This window comes from Epinephelus lanceolatus, chromosome 18, assembly GCF_041903045.1.
Source record: "Epinephelus lanceolatus isolate andai-2023 chromosome 18, ASM4190304v1, whole genome shotgun sequence".
Taxonomy (NCBI): Eukaryota; Metazoa; Chordata; class Actinopteri; order Perciformes; family Serranidae; genus Epinephelus; species Epinephelus lanceolatus.
This window is the reverse complement of record NC_135751.1, coordinates 32102240-32122548: the sequence shown is the minus strand read 5'-3', so window position 1 is coordinate 32122548 and position 20309 is coordinate 32102240. Positions and strand designations below refer to the sequence as shown.

General features: G+C 42.0%; 1 protein-coding gene across 1 annotated transcript in view; it reads left to right on the top strand.

Moving 5' to 3' along the window:
- The first annotated feature begins 555 nt into the window (after positions 1–555).
- mgat5b (alpha-1,6-mannosylglycoprotein 6-beta-N-acetylglucosaminyltransferase B) overlaps positions 556–20309 on the top strand; it is a 110205-nt gene continuing 90451 nt past the window's right edge. The window contains exons 1-4 of the mRNA XM_078161382.1: positions 556–658; positions 1464–1635; positions 9120–9455; positions 10875–10987. Of these exons, the coding sequence (XP_078017508.1) occupies positions 1574–1635; positions 9120–9455; positions 10875–10987 (511 nt within the window). The 5' untranslated portion in view covers positions 556–658; positions 1464–1573. The remainder of the gene's footprint in view (positions 659–1463; positions 1636–9119; positions 9456–10874; positions 10988–20309) is intronic.

Sequence of the window (20309 nt, the reverse complement as noted above, 5' to 3'; positions counted from 1 at the left end):
TAGATAGATAGATAGATAGATAGATAGATAGATAGATAGATAGATAGATAGGTGGGTAGGTAGGTCGGTAGATAGATAGGTAGATAGGTAGGTAGGTAGGTAGGTAGATAGATAGGTTGATAGGTAGGTAGGTAGGTAGATAGGTAGATAGATAGGTAGGTAGATAGGTAGGTAGATAGATAGGTAGGCAGGCAGGCAGGTAGGTAGGTAGGATGGATGGATGGATGGATGGACAGACAGATAGATAGATAGATAGATTCTATCTTTGGCTTCTCTCAAAACAGAAGGGTTACAGAAGCCTGGTTGAAGCTCCGTACACTGTATTAGAAGCTCCCATCTATTTTTATTGTGCAATGTTTCGATCTAACAGAGATCCTAATCAAACACTGTCAAATCACATAAGACACATATTGTGCCACATGGCATTATAAATAGCTTCAGGGGGAAAATGTTTTTGATGGAGAGAAAATTGGCAAGAATAGGCAGATTAGCTGCCAACAGGTTGAGGCACTGTCTGGTCTTTACACGCGAGCAATAATTGGAGATGAGGAGCAGCTGGCAAATCAGGCCGCGGGTGAGCGCCAGGGACTGAGGGGCCTGGTGGAGAGGTGCGGGAAACAGGAACAGCACTGACAGAGACGGACAGAGATGGAAAGAGGTACGACGTGAAACACACGTGAAACACTTTGTTTTGGTTTCTCGCTATAGAAGAAAATATATCAGAAATGTTATTTTTTCTGAGATACCTGTGAAAGGCAAAAGCAGTGCTGCTCAGTTTTGTGTGTTCTGCGGGGATCATTGACAATGTTCCTCTTACAAAGGATCTAATGAGCACTGTTTCAGTGAGCCAGCACACAGCCAAAAAAATGATGATTTTCTCTTCCTGTACAGCACAGCATCAAGCCTGAACAAACACAGGTGTGATCGTCACACAAACTCCATGTCTTTCAAAGTGCTTTTCATTTATTGGAGTCGAGAAAAAGTTCAGTTTTTACCTCCCATGATGAACACATCTACTCATATTTCCTCATCTTATCTTTGAGATTACTCACCAAGTCATTGCAGATAAACAATTTAAAGACTCCAGGTGTGTGCAGTGAATTTCAAGGTTTTCTCTGGATTTTCACTTAACACTTTGGAACAGACGCTGCACACCCTGAGGCCCAACCCTCTGTCCTAATTGGATATACGGCTCCAGTTGCTCTCATCACTTGCCACTTTGCTCCCGGTAACAATAACCTGCAAACACTGTTGTACTGCAGGAATGTGCTGGGATGGCTGCCAGTGCTGCATCCACAACTAGGAATTAATTTACTTCTCTTCTAAATACTGTAAACAACCTCTTTACATATTAAATCAGTTTTAAAACGGGGAAATGTTTGTCTTGGTACAGATCACAAGTAATGTTGCAAAATGTTGAAAGTGTCACTACTAATTGTGTCTGTGTGTTTTTTACCTTGTAGCTTCAGATGTTGCCATCATTAATGAGAACAGTGTTTTGGAAGTGGGAAACCTTTGATTACTGTGACGGAGGTGTTCCTGACAAAGACGATCAAGTACCAACACTTCAAAGATGCTGTCGTGCAGCTTGGACGGGAGTACACATACTGCTTCTGTTAATATTTTCCTCTCTGGGTAATGTTCACCAATATCTACCTATGCACTGTATTTCATTGAGCTTGTTGTGTGTTTCATTCTTAAAAAGCCTTAAAGGAACAGCGTGTCAGATTATGGGGATTTAGTGCCATCTAGTGGTGAGGATTGCAGATTGCAACCAGCTGAAACTTCTCCCAGAATTTTTTCAGTGTTCATTGTTCAGGAGGTTTTTTTACTCGGGGCCAAATTATCCACAAAGGTTTCTTCCTCTTCGAAACAAACAGGCTTGGTAAAACTTGTAAAACGTTGACTAAAGCAGAATCACATTACAAATCAGTGTTTCACCCACATTGTTTGGCATGGCAGAGACAGGCCGCTGGTGCAGCGGGAGCCAAATTATCTCTTCAGATCAGATGGACCCGGTGATTGAAACCAGTGAAAACACTGAATAAAGTGGTTTCACATTAGAAAATCAGTATTTTCTGATGCTCTCATTGAGGCGGGGCATCTAACTACAGGTGACTGACTCAAAAACACAAATGACTCTGTTTAGAGCCAGTGATTGCCTTTTCCATTCTGGGCTTCTGTAGAAAAGTAGTGGTGCAACATAGTGATCTCCATGGGTTCATCCCACTCCCTCACTTGCATCTCTTCCTCACATCTTAGGTCCACCCTCTTAAGACAGGAGGGAGATGAGAGGATGCGATGCGAGGAAAGAAGACATGAGGAAATATGTCTTTAGAGAAATGAGACATCATTTCCTCCGAAGTGTCGTGTGATGTGACATTAATTTCTAATGACGGTGGCAGCTGATTCCAGCTGGATCAGTTGTAGGCTTTACAGGCTTTGTTAAGAGCTATAGAAACCTTTAATGGAGTTTGTTTCTGCACATACATAATGTTATATGATAAAGATAAAGCTACCAGTGGCAGAGCAGCAGTGTTTTGTCTCTGTTAGCAAACACCTGCACATGAAGAACCTGTGTTCTTTATCTTACTGTGTCCTGCTCAGAGCCACAGAATGCCTTTATATTATGTAGTCATTATTTCCATCTGTATTTATTGATATTATGGATGTGAGTTCATTTTTAAATACCCCAAACTATGGTTATGGTGTCTTTTATTAGCCCAAATGTTTCAGGGAAAATTAAGATTCGGTAACTCATCAGTGATTTAAAAAGTGTTTCTTGCAGACAGAGACTCTCTCTGACTTTAACTGATTATAAAAGTTGATGAGGGGAATAACAGATTGTGAAATAATAATAATAATATAATAGAGAAATAATCTCTAATAAATGGAGAAGTCGTTCGTGCTCCTTTTCTTGTTCCAATTTTTAACTAGATGGTGAATCAGAAAACAGATGAAATATAAAACTTGGGAGTGATGAACCTGAGTTAAATTTTTAATCTGTCTTCACTCTGGTATGAAACTCCACTGATGCTGTGATGTTTCAGATCAGCCCGATCAGCTGTCCAATCAATAACTGATATCCAGTCGGGGGGTATCGGTCGGTAAAAGACTTTTGCAAAGGCTGCACTCGTGTATCCTCGCCTCCCTCCTCTGTGAAATCCCCCTCTCTTTACGACTCCTCAACTGTGAGCACATTTAATGAATTGAGACGTCCTTAAAGATGGCAGGTGTCAATAGATTTCCAGGTCAAGGAGTTGAGGATAGATGAGATGAGGTGAGATACTGGGATGAGGAAAGACATACAAAGGGCTCATTCTGAGATTCTGAAGTAGCTTATAAGTACAGCTGTCAGATAAATACAGTACTGTGACACCTGGCCAGCAGTCTGCCCAAACTCCCCTGAAACCTGAACTGGGATTTTCCAAAAATCTCCAAAAAGTACCCTGTTTTTTAGGAAAGTTTTGCCTCTCACACAGCTGTCACACAATGATGTGTTTATATACACAAAAAGGAAGCTACCTGTAGCCCCCATATTCTGACAGAATGCATCTCTTTACATGCCGTGTGGTGTAAAGATAGCAAAGAAAACCTCTGAAACTGAGAGCAGCTTGTGAGGCGCTGCTCTGCAGGTACAGTCCCTCACACACATTATGCACCCCTGCCGTGCTGATTGAAGAATACATTCTTAATATGACTCAATCTAAGTATAGCAGCGTATGTTTTATTAAGTTATTATGTGAAGTGTGAAAGCTTTTGCAGAGGGAAAAGAAACAGGAGGAAGACTCTGTTTCCATTCAGGCTTTAATGCATATGGAGCCTGATGGAGCTGTGTAAATGAACATTAAGACTAAGGCATCAGGAGTGCTGTGCCATCACTCACAGTTACATTAATGGTAACGCTGGACATTTATGGTGGTGTGAAGCAGGTGATCTATCTATGAACAGTCAGATATCTGCTGAGAGCCCCTCTGTGGGAAATAACTTGTCACGTGTAGCTGGTGGGTGCAGCAGGATGCAGAGAGGGAAATGAGGAATTTAAATAAAATCTTGTCTCTCAAGTGTCCATGGTCGGAGCCAGTCGGTGTCAAAACTCAGTGAAGCTTGATGTGAAACTCCCAGTTAATTGCACTTTTAAAAGAATGGCATAAGCTGCTTTCTCTGCCTGAATCATACTGAAAGATGTGGTTTGAAGTTAAAGCAGGGTGTGCCTATATAAGCAGGTAGTAATATGGAGTCAGAGTTTGTTCACTTTTATCAGTTTAGCTTTTATTGTGCAGTCATGTGGATGGATTTGCTCATCATTCAAAGAAAATCATAATCTCTGCTCATTGTAGAAGTTGAACTGTTACATGATTGGACCACCTTGCCATAGGTTAATGTGTTTCTACAAGTTTAGCGCAAAGTTGAAAGGCTTATACTGGGGGTCAGCAACCTTTACTATTGAAAGAGCTGTTATTCAGCAAAAAAAAGAAGAAAATAAAATGTGTCTGGAGCTGCAATGCACATTTGAATAAAGGTAACAGCCTATTAAGTCTAAATTAACCCATCAACATTATGAAAAGGTCTAAATGAGCATTCATTATTTTTGATTTGCTACAAGGTGGCTACTCTGCAGTGGGCTATTTGTAATTATTTAGTACTTTAACTTTGCAGCATTGGTGGTGAAAGCAAATTAATCAGTCCACATGTTATTAAATCCTCTATTTCCCTCCAAGATTTTTCCTTTTTTGGATTTGGAATCCATAGCTAGCCTTGCTGGAGAGACTCCAGGCTAACCACAGCTATTGAGGTTTAGTAAATTTTGAAGGAAAAGGCTCCAGATTGTAGACATACGATGCACGTTTTAGTTGATGAAACGTTAAAACATTTTTTAGGTCTATGTATAGGCTGCACATTTTTACAATTGTAGAACACAATAATTGCTTTTGGCCTATAACAATGACAAATGAAAATCTGACTGTTACAAAACAATAATATAATAATGATTCCCATTAGAAAATAGTTATTTGTATATCCGTATATTTCTATGTCAAAGCCACAGGGAGCCACTGGTGAGGGTCTCAAAGAGGAGAATTTAATAAAAAAAACAAAACAATGTATTTGTACAACTAAGAAGAGTTTTGTATTTCAGGGTACGGGGTGGACGTGTGGAATAGGCTGCGTGATGAGCTGAAACAAAGCACAAATATAAATACATTTTAAAAGCTATCCAAAAAAGATATTTTTAGCAGATATACAGATGAGGAAAGGTTGTGCTCGGGGAGTGCATATTTATTTGTAACACTGCGTGGTACTTGGACTGTAAATAAGCTGGGTTTATTACTTATTTATTTAATTGGATGGTAAATAGACTGGGGATAGTTGTATATTAGTTGTGAATAAATTTGGGAATTTGTTGAAAACAGTATGAGTGAAAGAAGAAATGTAAGAAAGAGGTAGGGACATATAAGTTGTACTTCTACCTACTCCTTTTCTGACACTGTTTGTTTTGTTCGTTTTTAATTATGTTTATTCTTTTGTTTTGGTTTGAAATAAAGTAGATCTTTAATTCATATAATAATAATGATTATAAAAATAATAATATTAATAATGACTGATCAGATTTTTTTTTTTTTAAATATAGCAAAACTGTCCACACAAAGTCAGCTAACACCTGACGATTTGAAGCTCAGCAAAGAAATAAAGTCATGTGAGCTGAAGTGATGTGAACAGTCCTGCTTAGGATCCAGTCCCTGATTTTCTCCCTCATTCCTGGCAGGCAAACAATAGTAAAAACACTACATGTAGGAATAATTCAGTCTGACTTCAGTGCTCAGTGCGCTTGATTTTCCTTCCATTTTGTAACACATAAGCCCACATTTTCCACTTGCGTTCCCCAGATGTGTATTTCCCTGTTAAATGCAAATACAGTGTTTAGTATAAAGGGAATGCTTTTAAGAGTTCTTTGTCCTTGGGCGTCTGCTTCTGTGAATCCTCAGTAAAGCGCAGGGAGTCCAAACCAAACAGTGGGAGGAAGAGAGAAACGGCAGTGAAGGAGATCCTCAAGAGACAAGTAGACAGGCAGAGACAAAGATAGAGAGACTCAGACAGTGAGGCAGTATAGGTCAGCACGATAACAAATATTGTGGATAATGTAGCGGTTGAGAGGCCAACATGAAGTAGGAGGAGAAGATGGTTAAGAACAAGGGGAAAAATAAGATACAGATAAGAGGCATTACTCAGGGCTGGAGGAAAGCAGGGAAAGTAGAAGAAAAGAAAAAGAAGACATGAAAAGATAAAGATAAAATATAAGAGGTACCCTGAGAGGATGCTCCTGGTGGTAGTGTCCTTGGTTCAGCTCTCTCCAGGTGGTATGATTCATCTTCTCATCCAAAGGGTGTGAGAGCTTATCTCCGATTCAATGAACATGTGCTGATCTCTGGAGTGTTTTGCTCATTTGTGCAGCCATACTTGCTTTGCTTTAAAATATAAAGCAAAAAAACAAGTAACAGATTCCTATCTGTCAGTATAACACAGAGACACATAATCTACTTTCTGAGGTTTCCTGTCACTGCATCCTGTAATGACAGCCCTGCAGTTGGTTAGATGAAAACCAGCCCTGTTGTCATTTTACAGTAAGTGAATGTGATCTGACCAGTGGTGCATTTTAAATCTCTGCCCTGGCTTGTAATGTCAGCAGAGCCCGTCTCTCTCTCTCTGGGCTGCCGGCCAAGAGGCAATAGCGGCAACAGGCAGAGCCAAGGCCCAACATATGAGTACGAGTGAACACAGTTTCCATGGCAACAGAGGATGCTGCCGCTTGCTGTCCATTATAGTCCTGAACTCCTTCTTTTTTTTAGTCAGTTGACAGTCACTCTTTCCTTGATGACTTTAAAATGGTACAGCGGGTATACTGAAGTCAAGCGACAAACAACAACAATAAAAAACAGCAACAACCGAGAGACTAAGGGCCAACAGTCACCTTGTGATTGTTGATCATTAAAGGTCCAGCATATAGGATTTAGGGGGATGTACTGGCAGGAATTGAATGTCATATAATAAGTATGGGTTGCAGCATTGTCGCCTGACAGCAAGAGGGTTCCTAGTTTGAACCCTGGGGTGGAGGTGCCCTTCTGCACGGAGTCTGCATGTTCTCCCTGTGTCAGCGTGGGTTTCCTCCAGGTACTCCAGCTTCCTCCCACAGTCCAAAGACATGCAGGTTAATTGGTGACTCTAAATTGTCCGTAGGTGTGAATGTGAGTGTGAATGGTTGTCTGTCTCTATGTGTCAGCCCTGTGATAGTCTGGTGACCTGTCCAGGGTGTACCCCGCCTTTCACCCAAAGTCAGCTGGGATAGGCTCCAGCACCCCTATGACCCGCAACAGGATAAGCAGCCCCCAGCGACCTTAGAAACAGCCGTGTATATTTTCACAGGGAGCAGATTGCAATGTTGCACCACCATGTTTCTACAGTAGCCCAGAATGGACAAAATGACTCTCGATAGGGCCATTCACATTTTTGCATCGGCCACAGCCCCTCCACAACTAGAGCTTTGCAAAAATTTCTGTAACTGCTAGCCGGGGTCATGGAAGGGGCTGAGGCCTATACCAAGGGCGGGGTGCACCCTGGACAGGTCACCAGACTATCACATGGCTGACACATAGAGACAGACAACCATTCACACTCACATTGAGCGTCACCAATTAACCAAGCCTGAATGTCTTTGGACTGTTGGAGGAAGCTGGAGTACCTGGGGAGAACATGAAGGACGCAAAGGGCCCACAATGCAAACCACTTCACCACCGTACCACCCAGCTTTTTTAAATGTGAACGTGTATAATCCAGAGAGAGGGAGACCTCTGTGGATGGTTCTGGTTCTTAAGTTATCAGAGACAAAAGGTGAGCACACATTAGTACAGTAAGTGCAGGGCTACTGGCCCTTATCGGATAAGCCGAATAGCGCCAGAGAAACACTGATTTGTAACGTGAAACAACTTTATTCAGTGTATTTTCCTGTTTTAATCGCCTAGACTGTTTGTTTTGGAGAGGAAGAGACCTCTGTGGATAATTCAGCTCCTGGTTAAAAACCTCCTGAACAATGAACACTGAAAAAATTCTAACTGGGACAAGTTCCAGCTGGTTGCAATTTACAATCCCGACCACTAGGTGCCACTATATCCCCCTAAACCTTACACACGGTTCCTTTAAATTGTTGCAGAAGCTAACCACAACAGCAACTCTATCAAATACTACATTTTGCAGTCTTAACTTTACCGTATTTTGATTTGATGTCCCTTTAAAAGAAGTTAAAACTGATCAAAGCCAACGTTTTTATATTATGGGAAGTATAAATTCTCCGAGGCAGAATAGATCATAAAGCATCCATCTTGAAAGAGATCTGCCAGTTTTCATCTCTTAGTTCTACACTGTCTTTCAAAAGCCTTAAATAAATATTAAAAAGGCGTTTTCCTACAAAAATAGCACACTATTATTACATCTGAATCAAGCACAGAGCTCTCAGTGTATTCTGTGCTCAGTCCGCTGGGTGTCGCTGCTGAGCTGCTGTCAGTCTGCAGGGTCACAGTCACAGCAACGGAGCTGTCCACGGTGCTGAGATGTGTCCAGAGACCCCCCAAATGAACAATTACTGCACAACATTATGTCTAAAAATTGTGCTAAATTTATTTTGTAAGACAAATGCATGTCACTGATATGGATTATAGTGATGTGTGTTGCTGAATTAATCAGGGAGAAATTTATTTCATATTGTGTGTTAATATTAGGATTTACATTGACTTGTGTCCAATATAATAATATTTTCTTACTCATACAACACTGAGGCGCTTTTATCAACAAGCCTTTTGTTTTCTGTCACCCATGGTCTGTTTTCTGTTTTAAAAACACAAGAAAATAAATCATTTTGCAGTATAAATCGTTAGATGGCGCTCTTAGTGAACGAGCCACAGCCAAAGAGTTACTCACACAGTGAGGAGACAGAGTCACAGCTCCATCCACTCAGAGGAATTCAAGGAACTCAACAGTCATGTGTTGTTGCACCCGATGCAGCTTTGTCTCCAGCAGCGTTAGGAGTACAGTTTAAACTGATTAAAGGACAATCATTTATTTTTCTGCAGAACCGCAAAGAAGGACTACAGACCTGCTGCTCCAGGACGCACTGGCGGGAATCCCGCTGAAGTTCCTCACACACACTCGCATATAAACACACACTCACACAGAGCACAACGCGGACAGCTGTCTGTCTGTCTGTCTGGGAAGTTGCCTGCCTCGTCACGCACTTCATCAATCCTCAGGACTGTGGTTGAAAGTTATGGTCTTGACGCTGGTGGTCACACAGACGCGCACAATGTTAAGGAGACCCGGAGCTTCCTACGTGTGTGGAAAATGATTGCAGCCAGCGGCGAGCTTTCCATTATGGTGAGGAGATGTCTTCTCACTTTCAAACCATTCAGGTAAGACCCTCTTCTCCTGGATCTGTCGCAGCTGTTTGCACACTTCACTGCCATATTAAATAATAACAGTTGGCTGCATGGCTGATTTTATATTGTTGTGGTTTGTTTGTGTTTATTCTGCATCATGAAAATGAAAAATATATGATGAAATTAAAAGTAAAATTATTGGTGGTTATTCAGTCGCTGTATAAATGCAACCACTTTACCCATTTTATATCTCCTGTTGTTTGCTGTAGCAGATCAAGCATTGCACGCGCACACCGTTGGCATTAATTGGAACAACTGGATGCCTGCTGTGCCCATAATTACCGTTTGCTTACACAGCTAAAACTTCCAACACCAGCAGCAGCTGGAGAGAAGTGAAAGGAACTCAAGCAGCTATAAACTCATTAAAACTTCCCCGGTTTGACCAGATAGGTTGCACACAAGCTCGAGGGCTCATTAGCATGAAGAAATTAGGAATCACCACGGTGGTGAGGATGTCCATGCCAGCGTGGGGAAGTCACTCTCTCAGGCGTTAAGTTCCCTGATGTTTTACAGCTTTCTGAGTGAATAAAGTGGTGTCACACATTATGTTCCCTGCCAGGGCTCCAGACCTGATTTAACATGATGGGTAACTCACATTCTGTACAGTTCAGTGGATGGTACAGAGAGAAAAGGATTATATATTTGTGTTTCCTCACAGCCTGCATATCAGATCTTAGTTTTCACCATTACCTCACATATTGGATAATACTATGGCACTGTCACGCACTTGGGCTCTCGCTGAGTGACTGCAGCCCCTCTGATGTCAGTTTTCTGCCTTATAAAAATTCAAGAAAGCACGCTGTGGTGTACAGAATAGAAGTGCGACAATCTGTCCTGCAGTTCCCCCTCTATAACAAAAGGATTGTTTCCAAACATTTTCTCAGCACGACTCCTTGAACATGCCAGACGAGCCAGCTTTGAGCTAATGGGTCCTAAGTATTTGTTATCTAAAGCTTGAGACACTGTGACATGTTTTCCATGTGTTCACTGCTCTCCAAAATGCAACCATTCGCCTGCAATTTAATGCTTTTATTTTGGATGTCAGCTCACTGAGCACAGTGTGAAAACTCATCCGTGTAATGCTTCATTTGAGATGACACAGTCAAGAGAGTACACAGCGCTTTTGTATGGGTCGATTGGTACAATATGAACTTTGCAAAAAAAATGTGTCTACGCTCCATGAAGCCCAACAAAAGACACTGAGTGATGCTTTTTCAAAGAGCTTGTTGTAAAGTGAACTCTCTTGCACACATGCCTTGTTTCATAATCTTCTTCTTCTACTGTCTCACCCTCATCTGTCCCCTGTGCTCCTTTTCTCCCTGTCTCATGAGCTCTAACCTTGTCACACTCTTGTCATTTAATCACCTCCTTGTCTCTGTCTATCTCCTGCAGGATCTTCGTGGTGGGGATTGGCTTCTTCAGCCTGTGCTTTCTGATGACCTCTCTCGGGGGCCAGTTCTCAGCCAAGCGACCCGGAGATTCCCCCTTCACGGTGCGAGCAGAAGGTAAGCCTGCAGTTACGTGTCAGTGCTGCTCGGTCACCTCGGACTCCAGTGGCTGTGCCCTGCGCTGGTAATGAACAGGCTGGACACACGCTGAGAGCTTCATGGGGCTCCCTTGATTGCTGCCAGGGGGCTGACAGGCCTGCTCACTTTGCTCATCATGAATGCGTCGGGGGGGTACATGTCTCCCGGAGAGACTCCATCTTTTTTTACCCCCTTGCTTTCATCTCTGCTCAGTGCCCGCATGACCTTACTCCGACCCACATGAACTTGTTTTAAGTAGTAGTGCTAGGGGCTGAAAATTTTACAGGCTGAGGTGGGATTTGAGTTACCATTTTGTGAATCTTGATATGTTGGTTATGTTGACTGAGTGTTTCATGTTGTGCAGATACACTGAATATATCATGTAGAGGAAGCAGTTCACCAGCTGAATTCCTATTGTAAGCTGAAACAAGCAAAATTAAGTTATGTAAACATGAATTAATCTGGCAGTGAAGATTAGAGATGAGAGCTGAGAACCAGCTCCAAATGTCCAACCCATCCATTCCTTTTAGTCAAGGCTGACATGTTTTTCTGACACTTGCACATTGACAAACAATCACGTTAAACTCCTTTGTCTATTCTGGTGGCTGGGAACAAGAAGGAGCCATAGTAAAGAAGAAGAAATGGTCCAAAGTGTGGCTTCATTTCACATATAAATTGCCAACAGTGCTGTTTGTAATATCTGGAAATTGATCGTCTAAAGTGAGGGTGGAAACACCACTAAAACACTGAAACACAAGGCTTAAACTCCAAAAACGCCATGTATCTGATGCTCTACGCACAAATGCCACTGCATCCCAAGAGAGCAGCACGTTTGTTAACGAGCATAAATATCCCACGTTATAACAGAATTAGCATCACGTAGGCAGGCAGGTTTTTTTTCCTTGACTAATATGTTACACCCACTACAGGTCTCTAGCATAATAAAAGACATTAGAGAAGTTCAACATACAATCTATATTCCCCCATCTCACCCTCCTCAGGATTGACCCCCCCAGCTATCACTTACAAGGCAGGGTTTAATTTCCAATGTCACACCAGTGTACACTGCAATCAATACGACTTGCACTCGAAGTGCTAACACTGTTCCAATATTTCCACACGTGATTATCTTCACTGCAGACACCTGAAGCCTGCCCTGACTGTCTGACTGCATTTAACCTGAGCGAGTTGGTAAAACTTAAAGAAAGAAAACTAGTTTGCCTCGAGGGCAACACCCATATCTTATGGCCCGTAACAGCTCACGTGCCAGGGTGGACTAGACTAAGAAAAAGACCAAACCAAACAAAACCAGACATCATAAATGGTCCCACAGCAAGAGCAGCTAATGGACCACTGATGCTCTGCAGAGACACAAATGGATCATCTTAAAAACACTTTATTACAAAATACTAAAATGCATACTGATTAAATGTTAAAAAACGACATGACTAAAATTTAAAATACCTGGTGCGTCGATCTGCTTTCCCTCCGACTACCAGCTGCCTTCAACCCAGCAGGGGAGCAGCCCTGAAATACATGAGACGTGCACCTGTCTCACCCAACATCACTGCCTTCGCTCCAACTCCTTCCTATATTGCATGTGTCACTTACCTGGTGCACCTCCTTTTTCCCTCCGTGCCACCTGCCACAAATATAAGCTAAATGAAATTGAATGTGGGACAAATATGCCCTCATTTCATCTATGCCGCGTTCAGACTCAAATTGATCAGGAAGCAATAAGGGAATAGACCAATGACTTTGGTATTGATAAAGTTGTATCAATTCCAATCCCTGGTGAAGATCTAGCAAGTTCATAGTCGACTACTATGCAATTTTCAACATGTACAGAAACAGTTGTATAAACTTAAATAACATCAGAACCTTTATAACATGTCATATCAGCACAGACATTCTTACCAAGTGCTTAATTGTCTCACAGTAATGTTTAAAAGGCAGTAAACCAGTACCAGAGCTGTTGAAAGTGATGTAATCATGGAGCAGTGGTGCCTTTGTTTCCTAGTGACAGCTGTATGTTTTATCTGAGCACAAGCGATCATGTTTTGGTTATAAAAAAAAGTCTCCTTAATCACCAGCTGATTGACAACTTCCTTTAGACAAATCTAATCTTAAAAAGTCAAACGTATCCAGCAACACTGACCTCGCTTCGCAGAGATCAAACCAATCAAAGCCGTGCCAGAAAAAAATATCCAAACAATTTCTGAGACACCATCCCTGAGAGGAACTTGTTATCTTTCCCAGCACGTTCTCTGTGTTTGCGCTATGTGCCTCTGCATATAAACCACTACAGCGCTGGCCTTTTGGGAGAGTCACTGTTAGCTTTTGGAGTTTTTGTCTCTCACCTTTTTATCGCTGCCTGGCACAATGTTGACACTGCGTGTCATCCTCTGTGACGGATACCAGCTGGCACGGGAAGAAGCGATGCAAATGAGGCGACAGTAATCATTTCATCCCTCCTGAATAATGCAGTTCATCTTTGGGCCAATCAGTGAACAGCATGTCACTCTGTGGTTGTTTGTTGTGCAAGATGAAATGTTTCTGACTGACTCCCTTGAATGATTGTGTGTGGTTATTATTAAAATATTGGCTTGTAGTCGGAGCAGCTCTTCATGTAAATCTGTGTAAATCTGTAAGTGTATAAGTGTTGTTGCCAGGTGCATCAGGTGTCATCATGGGAGACAATATCAAGGCTTTTACCTATTTATGAAACAGTATATGCAAAGCTGGTTCAGGGTGAAGGAGAGGGAAAGAAAGGGGGGTGAGGGGGGTTTGAAGACAGGAGAGCTGTCTGATTAATTAACCACTCACGAGCTGCAATAAAGGGAAGGCTTTCGGCCTCCAGCTCATTAAGCACTGCCTTGCTGCTAACCAGGGAGAGCCAAGCTATGTAAATTCTCACCCTTTCTCTGCGTGTGCGAGTGTGTTTGTGCACATGTGCATGTTTGGGGAGTGAGGATTAGCGGCGCGGGGAGTTAGCGAAATGACCGAGCTAGGATGAGCTGTTCACAGGAGCAGCAATTTGTTTCCTGTGCACACCTATGGAGGGCTAAAGGACATATACGTGCACACACACCTGCAGCCATGTTGTCAGTCATCATGTGTGTGACAAGCATTAATGCAGGAAATGTAAAAATCCCCTAAACGCAGCGGAGGCACTTTAACATGCACAGTGTTTTGCAGCTGAAAGGTAAACAAAATGGCCAGGCTGTGCTGAGAAAACCCGCCTCCCCCGTTTATTGCTCGTCTGTGAACGGCAACGATTGCCTGAAGAGCAAAAGGTGTGAAGAAAAATATGTAATTATTGTCTTGCTACCTTCTGTTTCTCGCTCCCCTCTCTGCCTTCCCGTCTCCCTCTACCTCTCTACCTCTTTCTTTTTATGTTTCTCTGCAGCTCAGTCTTCTCTCACCTGTTTTTGTATTATTTTTGTCAAAAAAATCTCACCTGAAAAGACTCTTCTGCTTTTTAGGTCTGCACAGTCGAGAACATGCTCCATTTCCTGCAGAATTATAGATTTCTATGTATAAAACAGCGTTGCACTCTTTGACACTCCAGAGCCAGAGACTCTGAGTACTACTGACTTGCATGTGGATCCCGAGTTATATATCCAGTTTTAAAATGCATGCATTTCCTTCATTACTTCCTTTTGAAGGTACAGGAAGCTAATGATGCGGAGAAGAAGTAAGAGGGGGGGACAGAGGGAAGGGATTTCTGCCAGAGTGGGAAGCATGAAAGTCGGAAGCGTTTGATCCCAGATATCTTAAAGGCTCCAGAGGTCTACTGTAGCTTTCTAATAAGCTCTTTGAAGACCACCTTCACAGTGTGTCCTTTTACCACAGGGGTCTTATTTCAGCTTTGCCACAAAGGGAGAAACAGGCCTAGGACACTTTCAGGTTTTTACACCGGTCAGAGGTAGACTAAATGGTTCAGATGTTAATGCGGTCTTTATTCCTACCTGCAAGCTCCATTACCTGAGCTTTTTTTAGCCGCCGTCCTCTAAGTGTTGGAAAAATGTGTTTTGCTGCAGGCAGGCAGAGTGTTGCATCTCTCAATCGAGGCAAATGTTCTCTTTCTTTGCCCAAATATTTGAACCTATATATTTGCCGCTTTTATGTTGTGTTGAATACAGTTTGTCCCGAAAGATATGTTGACATCGCTCTGGAAAAAATAAATAAGTTTGTGGCTGAAACTCTGCAGGATTAAATGTAAGGAAATCCTGCCTTATCCACAAAGTTTTAATCCACCGCTAAGTCACGTAGCAGAGCATCAGGTGTGGAAGAAGCATCGTGTTCAGTATCCTGTTCTCTGCGTTCCCTTCACAGACTCTTTTTTTTTTTCTTTCTGTATTTCATGGCTCAGCAGTCCCCACGACGTGATGCATGAAAATGAGTCTTTCTCTGACATGGCTCTTTGTAAGGGTGTGGCATTTGCAGGTCTATCAAAGCTGTGAACTCGACTACTTTGTTCGAATGAAAAATGAGATAAGTAATCTGCCAGAAATAGAAGCGCTCTCCTGCAGCGCGTGTAGAAGTTATGAATAAAACAAACTGACCTTTGCTACTGATGCAACTTCACCGGTAGTTAAAGAGGAAGTGGAAATGAATGTGCAGCTGACTGCCTGGCTTTGTGTTTGACCAAAAAAAGAAAAACAGAGGCGTGAATAAAAGATGACTGCTCATTGTTCACTCTTTCACAAGCTCCTGTCACCTGCAGGAAAGACCAGTGATTTTCTCTTGGATTGTGACAACAGGGGTTTTACTGTTTTTGCCAAGAAGGCCAGTTACTAGATTCAACTGCAAACGTGTTCTCTGCATCTCAGATTGCTTTATTGTTTACGGCTCGGTGGTTTTCAGAGTCTTTTATTTAAAGCATCATTTGACTGGCATTTAAGACGAAGGCTCATCTACAACCTGGCACTTTTTTGCTCTTATTGTTTAGCACTACAATAGACACATTTTCATCTCGATAGATTTCTCTTGTGTGTTTTGTATGTTGTCACCGCCTGCTTCTTACTGTAGAATAAACTGTTGAGAAAAACTGGTGTTGATTTTATTTCGTGTGAAGTGTTGGCGTAGACATTGGTAGATTAAATTGTCTCCTGGGGGAAGTAGAGGGAAATGAAGTACTACAGTTTTGATTGTTTCTGTAAATTAGCCGCTGCAACATTATAACCTTTCTCTGAGCATGGTCATGAAGTGTGTGCATGCATGTGGACATGCAGTACACACAGAAACACAGTCAATTTCGAAGTAATTTATTCTAGGTGATAGAAAAAGTAAAACCACTGAATAAAGCAGTGTCACGTTACAAATCTGTGTTTCTCCTAAACCGTTTGGCACATCGCAGACAGGCTGCGAGCCCAGCACCTGCCAATGTGTGCTCGCCTCTTTTCTCTGATAACTGAATGTGTGCTCACCTTTTTTCTGGTAGACGTTCAGGAGCTGAATTGGCCACAGAGGTCTCTTCCTCTCTTAAACAAACAGACCCGGTGATTTAAACCGGTACAAACACTGAATAAAGCAGTGTCACGTTATAAAATTTGTGTTTTTCAGACTCTGCTGCTCACTACAGTTCAGTCAGGGGTCTAGACGCTGGTGGTGGTTGAGTTGGTGAAGATGAGATGAGAAGAAGATGAAGTGCTGATGATCTGGATGGGTAGAGGAATGAGCCTTTGTTGAGCTTGTCCTGGACTCTGGATACGATGGCGGAAGGTGAACAGGGTGGAGGAGGGTGCAAAGATTCTGCCTAAAATGACATCTGACAGCAGCAGAGGAGAGAGCAGGTTTGAATTTTTGCAGGAGCATCCTGATTGGCTGATAGAGATTGTGGATAACTAAAAGAGTGAACACCCATAGTCAGCTGATCGGAAGAAGCAGTAGGAGTAGGAGGGAGAGTGAATGGATGAGCACAAAGAAAGTCTTCCTCGTTGAACTTATGCTGAGCTTCATGTGGCCAACATCAAAATGCGAATGGTCCTATATAGCACCAGTGTTTCCTTTGTCCGTTCTGGGCTACTGTAGAAACATGGCACTGCAACATGGAAAAAATGGCGGTGCCCGTGTCAGCTGCGGCTGCTTTGGCTCACAATAGTCTCGCTGCCCACCCTCCATGGGATCCTCACTGGACTATAACATGCAGCTACTTCTGCAATATCATATCACTAGGTCACTTTATTCTCACATTGTACTGTGATGCACTGTAATTTTAATTTTAATTATTTGAAATTTTAACTTATTTTAAGTCATACCAGTGTTTTATAATTTATTTTATTGTATGTTACATAATTTATGCGTCTACTCAGGACCCAAAGTAACGAAATCTCGTTTAATATGTGCACCGATGGTGTATTTCTTGAATGACAATAAAGCAAGTCTAAGTCTAAGTCCTCTGTAGACGAGGACCCATTCTGTATGTCGACTAACGGCTCCGTAATGACAACATGATGTTTTTTTTTTTTAAGGTGATTATATACAACACATTCTCACTCTGACCTCGTCACATATTGACGTGCTTGGTCATGGACTTTCCACGTCTACATACAGTGTGCAAGGTTCCCTGGGTGTGTTGGTTGTTGACGTTGACGTTCTTGACGTGTCAAGTTCTGCCTGTTACATGCGTTGTCTTCTTTCAAGATACACTGCTGTTTTCACAGGAAATTCAACGTTTGCATACACTACATCGGAAAAACAACTCGAATTGATGTTTTTTTTCCCTTCAACAACAAACACATGGTTGGGTTTAGGAAAAGACAGCAGGGTTTGGCTTTAAAATCTTGCGGAACCCACTCTCTCAGGTGAAAGTCAGTGTTTGTTGGACCCATCCACTATCAATCCCGCCCGCCCCACTGGAACATCCACCACCTTAACTCTCGTCCTTGTCCCGCCGTATCCCCCCCTTGATGCTGCCAGGTGCCGTTAAACTAGAACAGCAACTGGCTGGGCATCATGCAGACATTAAAGGATGCCTTTTTTGGTTGGTTTCCGATGCCGCAAGTCGCTGCCCAAGTGCCGGATTTTGACGACTTTGGAGTGAGACCATGCTCTTATATACTAAATAAACATACCTATATTATTATCACATTACCTACATTCTTCACACTGGACCTTTAAAGTGATTGATTTCAGCCTCTTGTGGAGCACATAAACTGTTGAGCAGGCATTATGTAGGGTGAGCTGCAAACTGGGTCAGGAAGTTCACTTTGAGACTTGGTTTAGGTAGCATTTTCTATTCTTGTTGTTTCTTTTGCATTCATGCAGAATTGTCTGTGTGCAAACAGGAAATATGTTTATGCAAATGCTCATCATATTTTTATGGTTCTGCACAGTCTGAGCACTGAGCGCATAAAAGAGAATAAAACTACTAAACTCCCATCCTGGAAACCGATTGTATGCTGTGACACCCGTGTGCTTCTGGGTGAACTGAGGAGTGTGTGTTTTTAATAAGGGTATATTAGCAGAGCTGAACTGGGTGTCTGAGTCAGCTTTTCCCTACCTTCCGAGTTTCCAGGTGTGCTTGTATCAAACACCATAGTTTAAAGTTGTGGTGAATCCAGGCTGCCGTGTTTCGGTGTGCAGTTTAATAAAACATCACTGTGCTTCTAACTAAACTGGTCTACGTGTGCATACTGTGAACAGGGTCAGAGCAGATTACTAAAGAAAGAGACAGATTCAGGTTTTAATTGAAGCTAGAGAACCAGGTTTAAAAAATAGTGCAGGTTTTCCAGGCTGTCAGGTGCAATAAGAAGCTGGAGCTGCACAGAGTATAAGTGACAGAGGCTTTCTGCTCTAATAGCGTCTGGATCTGTCACTTGCCCCCATGCCAAAAGGAAGAGAGAAACTCAGTCTCAATCAGTCTACTCTGTAATGAATTTGGGAGCGAGAGGACGTCTGAGTATGTGTGTGTAAGAGTGCAGAGCGGGAGGAAATACATGAATTTATCCTGGTGACAGGTGAGATGGAGAGGTCTGACCATGAGGCCCCTCTCTGAGAAAACTAGCCGACCAGAAGGCACGTCAGGAATGACAGGATTTATTTATTTGTGTCTGAATTATGCCGGTGGGGAAGAGAAATATTTCTTTTTAATATAAATCAACATGACACACAGCTATAATCAATTTTTGATGAATAAATTATAAAATGAAGAAACACTGCATTTCCATTTTATTGAGCTCCTTGGAAAATAAAACATTATATGAGATGTTGGACAGCTTTATATTTGACTGGACTGTATTGATGTTGCTAAAATGTCTCCAATACTCCAACAATAGAAAACAGTGTTTGTTGTCCCTCCATATTTAAAGGGACAGTTCACCCCAAAATCAGAAATACATATTCTTACTCTTACCTGTAGTGCTGTTTATCACTCTAGATTGTTTTCGTGTAAGATGCCTAGATGGCACTTGTCTTGTGGTACTCAGAGCGATTTCAAAAACTCAAAAACTCAAAACAGCAATGTCTCTTTCCAGAAATCATGACCCAGTTACTCAAGATAATCTACAGACCCTGTTGTGAGCAGTTTCATGTAGGAACTATTTTCTTTCTTCCACGCTACACCCGCTAAATGTATCACTACACAGAAGGAAGTGTGCATCTGCTGCTAGTTCACCTAGCACCACTGAGCTAGCTAATATTACAGCTCAGCCGAGGAGAACGCCACTGATGTTTACATCTCGCTGTCATGAGCACGAGCCTCTTGTCTGAGTAGTTCAGACTTCATCTGCGTGGTGAAAGAAAATAGTTCCTACATGAAACTGCTCACAACAAGGTATGTGGTAGTGTTGCAACAGTATAGCAGTTTCAAGGTATATCATGATATGAAAGTTGACAGTTATCATACTGTGCACATTTGCTAATTTACGATATTTAAAAATGCAACTGGACAGAGAATCTCACCTTTATTTTAGTTACTTTCAAAGGGGAGATTTTTTTTAAACATACTCCATGTAAAAAAAATGGTTTGAAGTTTGTATTATAGTGATAAAATGTTTGTTCTACTAAAAATAACCCTTCCATTTTCATAATAATAATTTTGTGATACCATGTAAATATGATATTTTCTGAGACAGTTAAAATACTGTGAAAATGTCATATCATTGCAACCCTAGCCTGTGGATTATCTTGAGGAACTGGGCCATGATTTCTGGACAGAGACATTGCTGTTGACTTTTTGGAATGTAGTTTTTCATAGGGACTAATTTCTGTCTAACACAGTACACCTGCCAACTAAATCATAGTGCAGAAGGAAGCGTGCATCTACTCATGGACAACAGGCTTGCACCCGTGACAG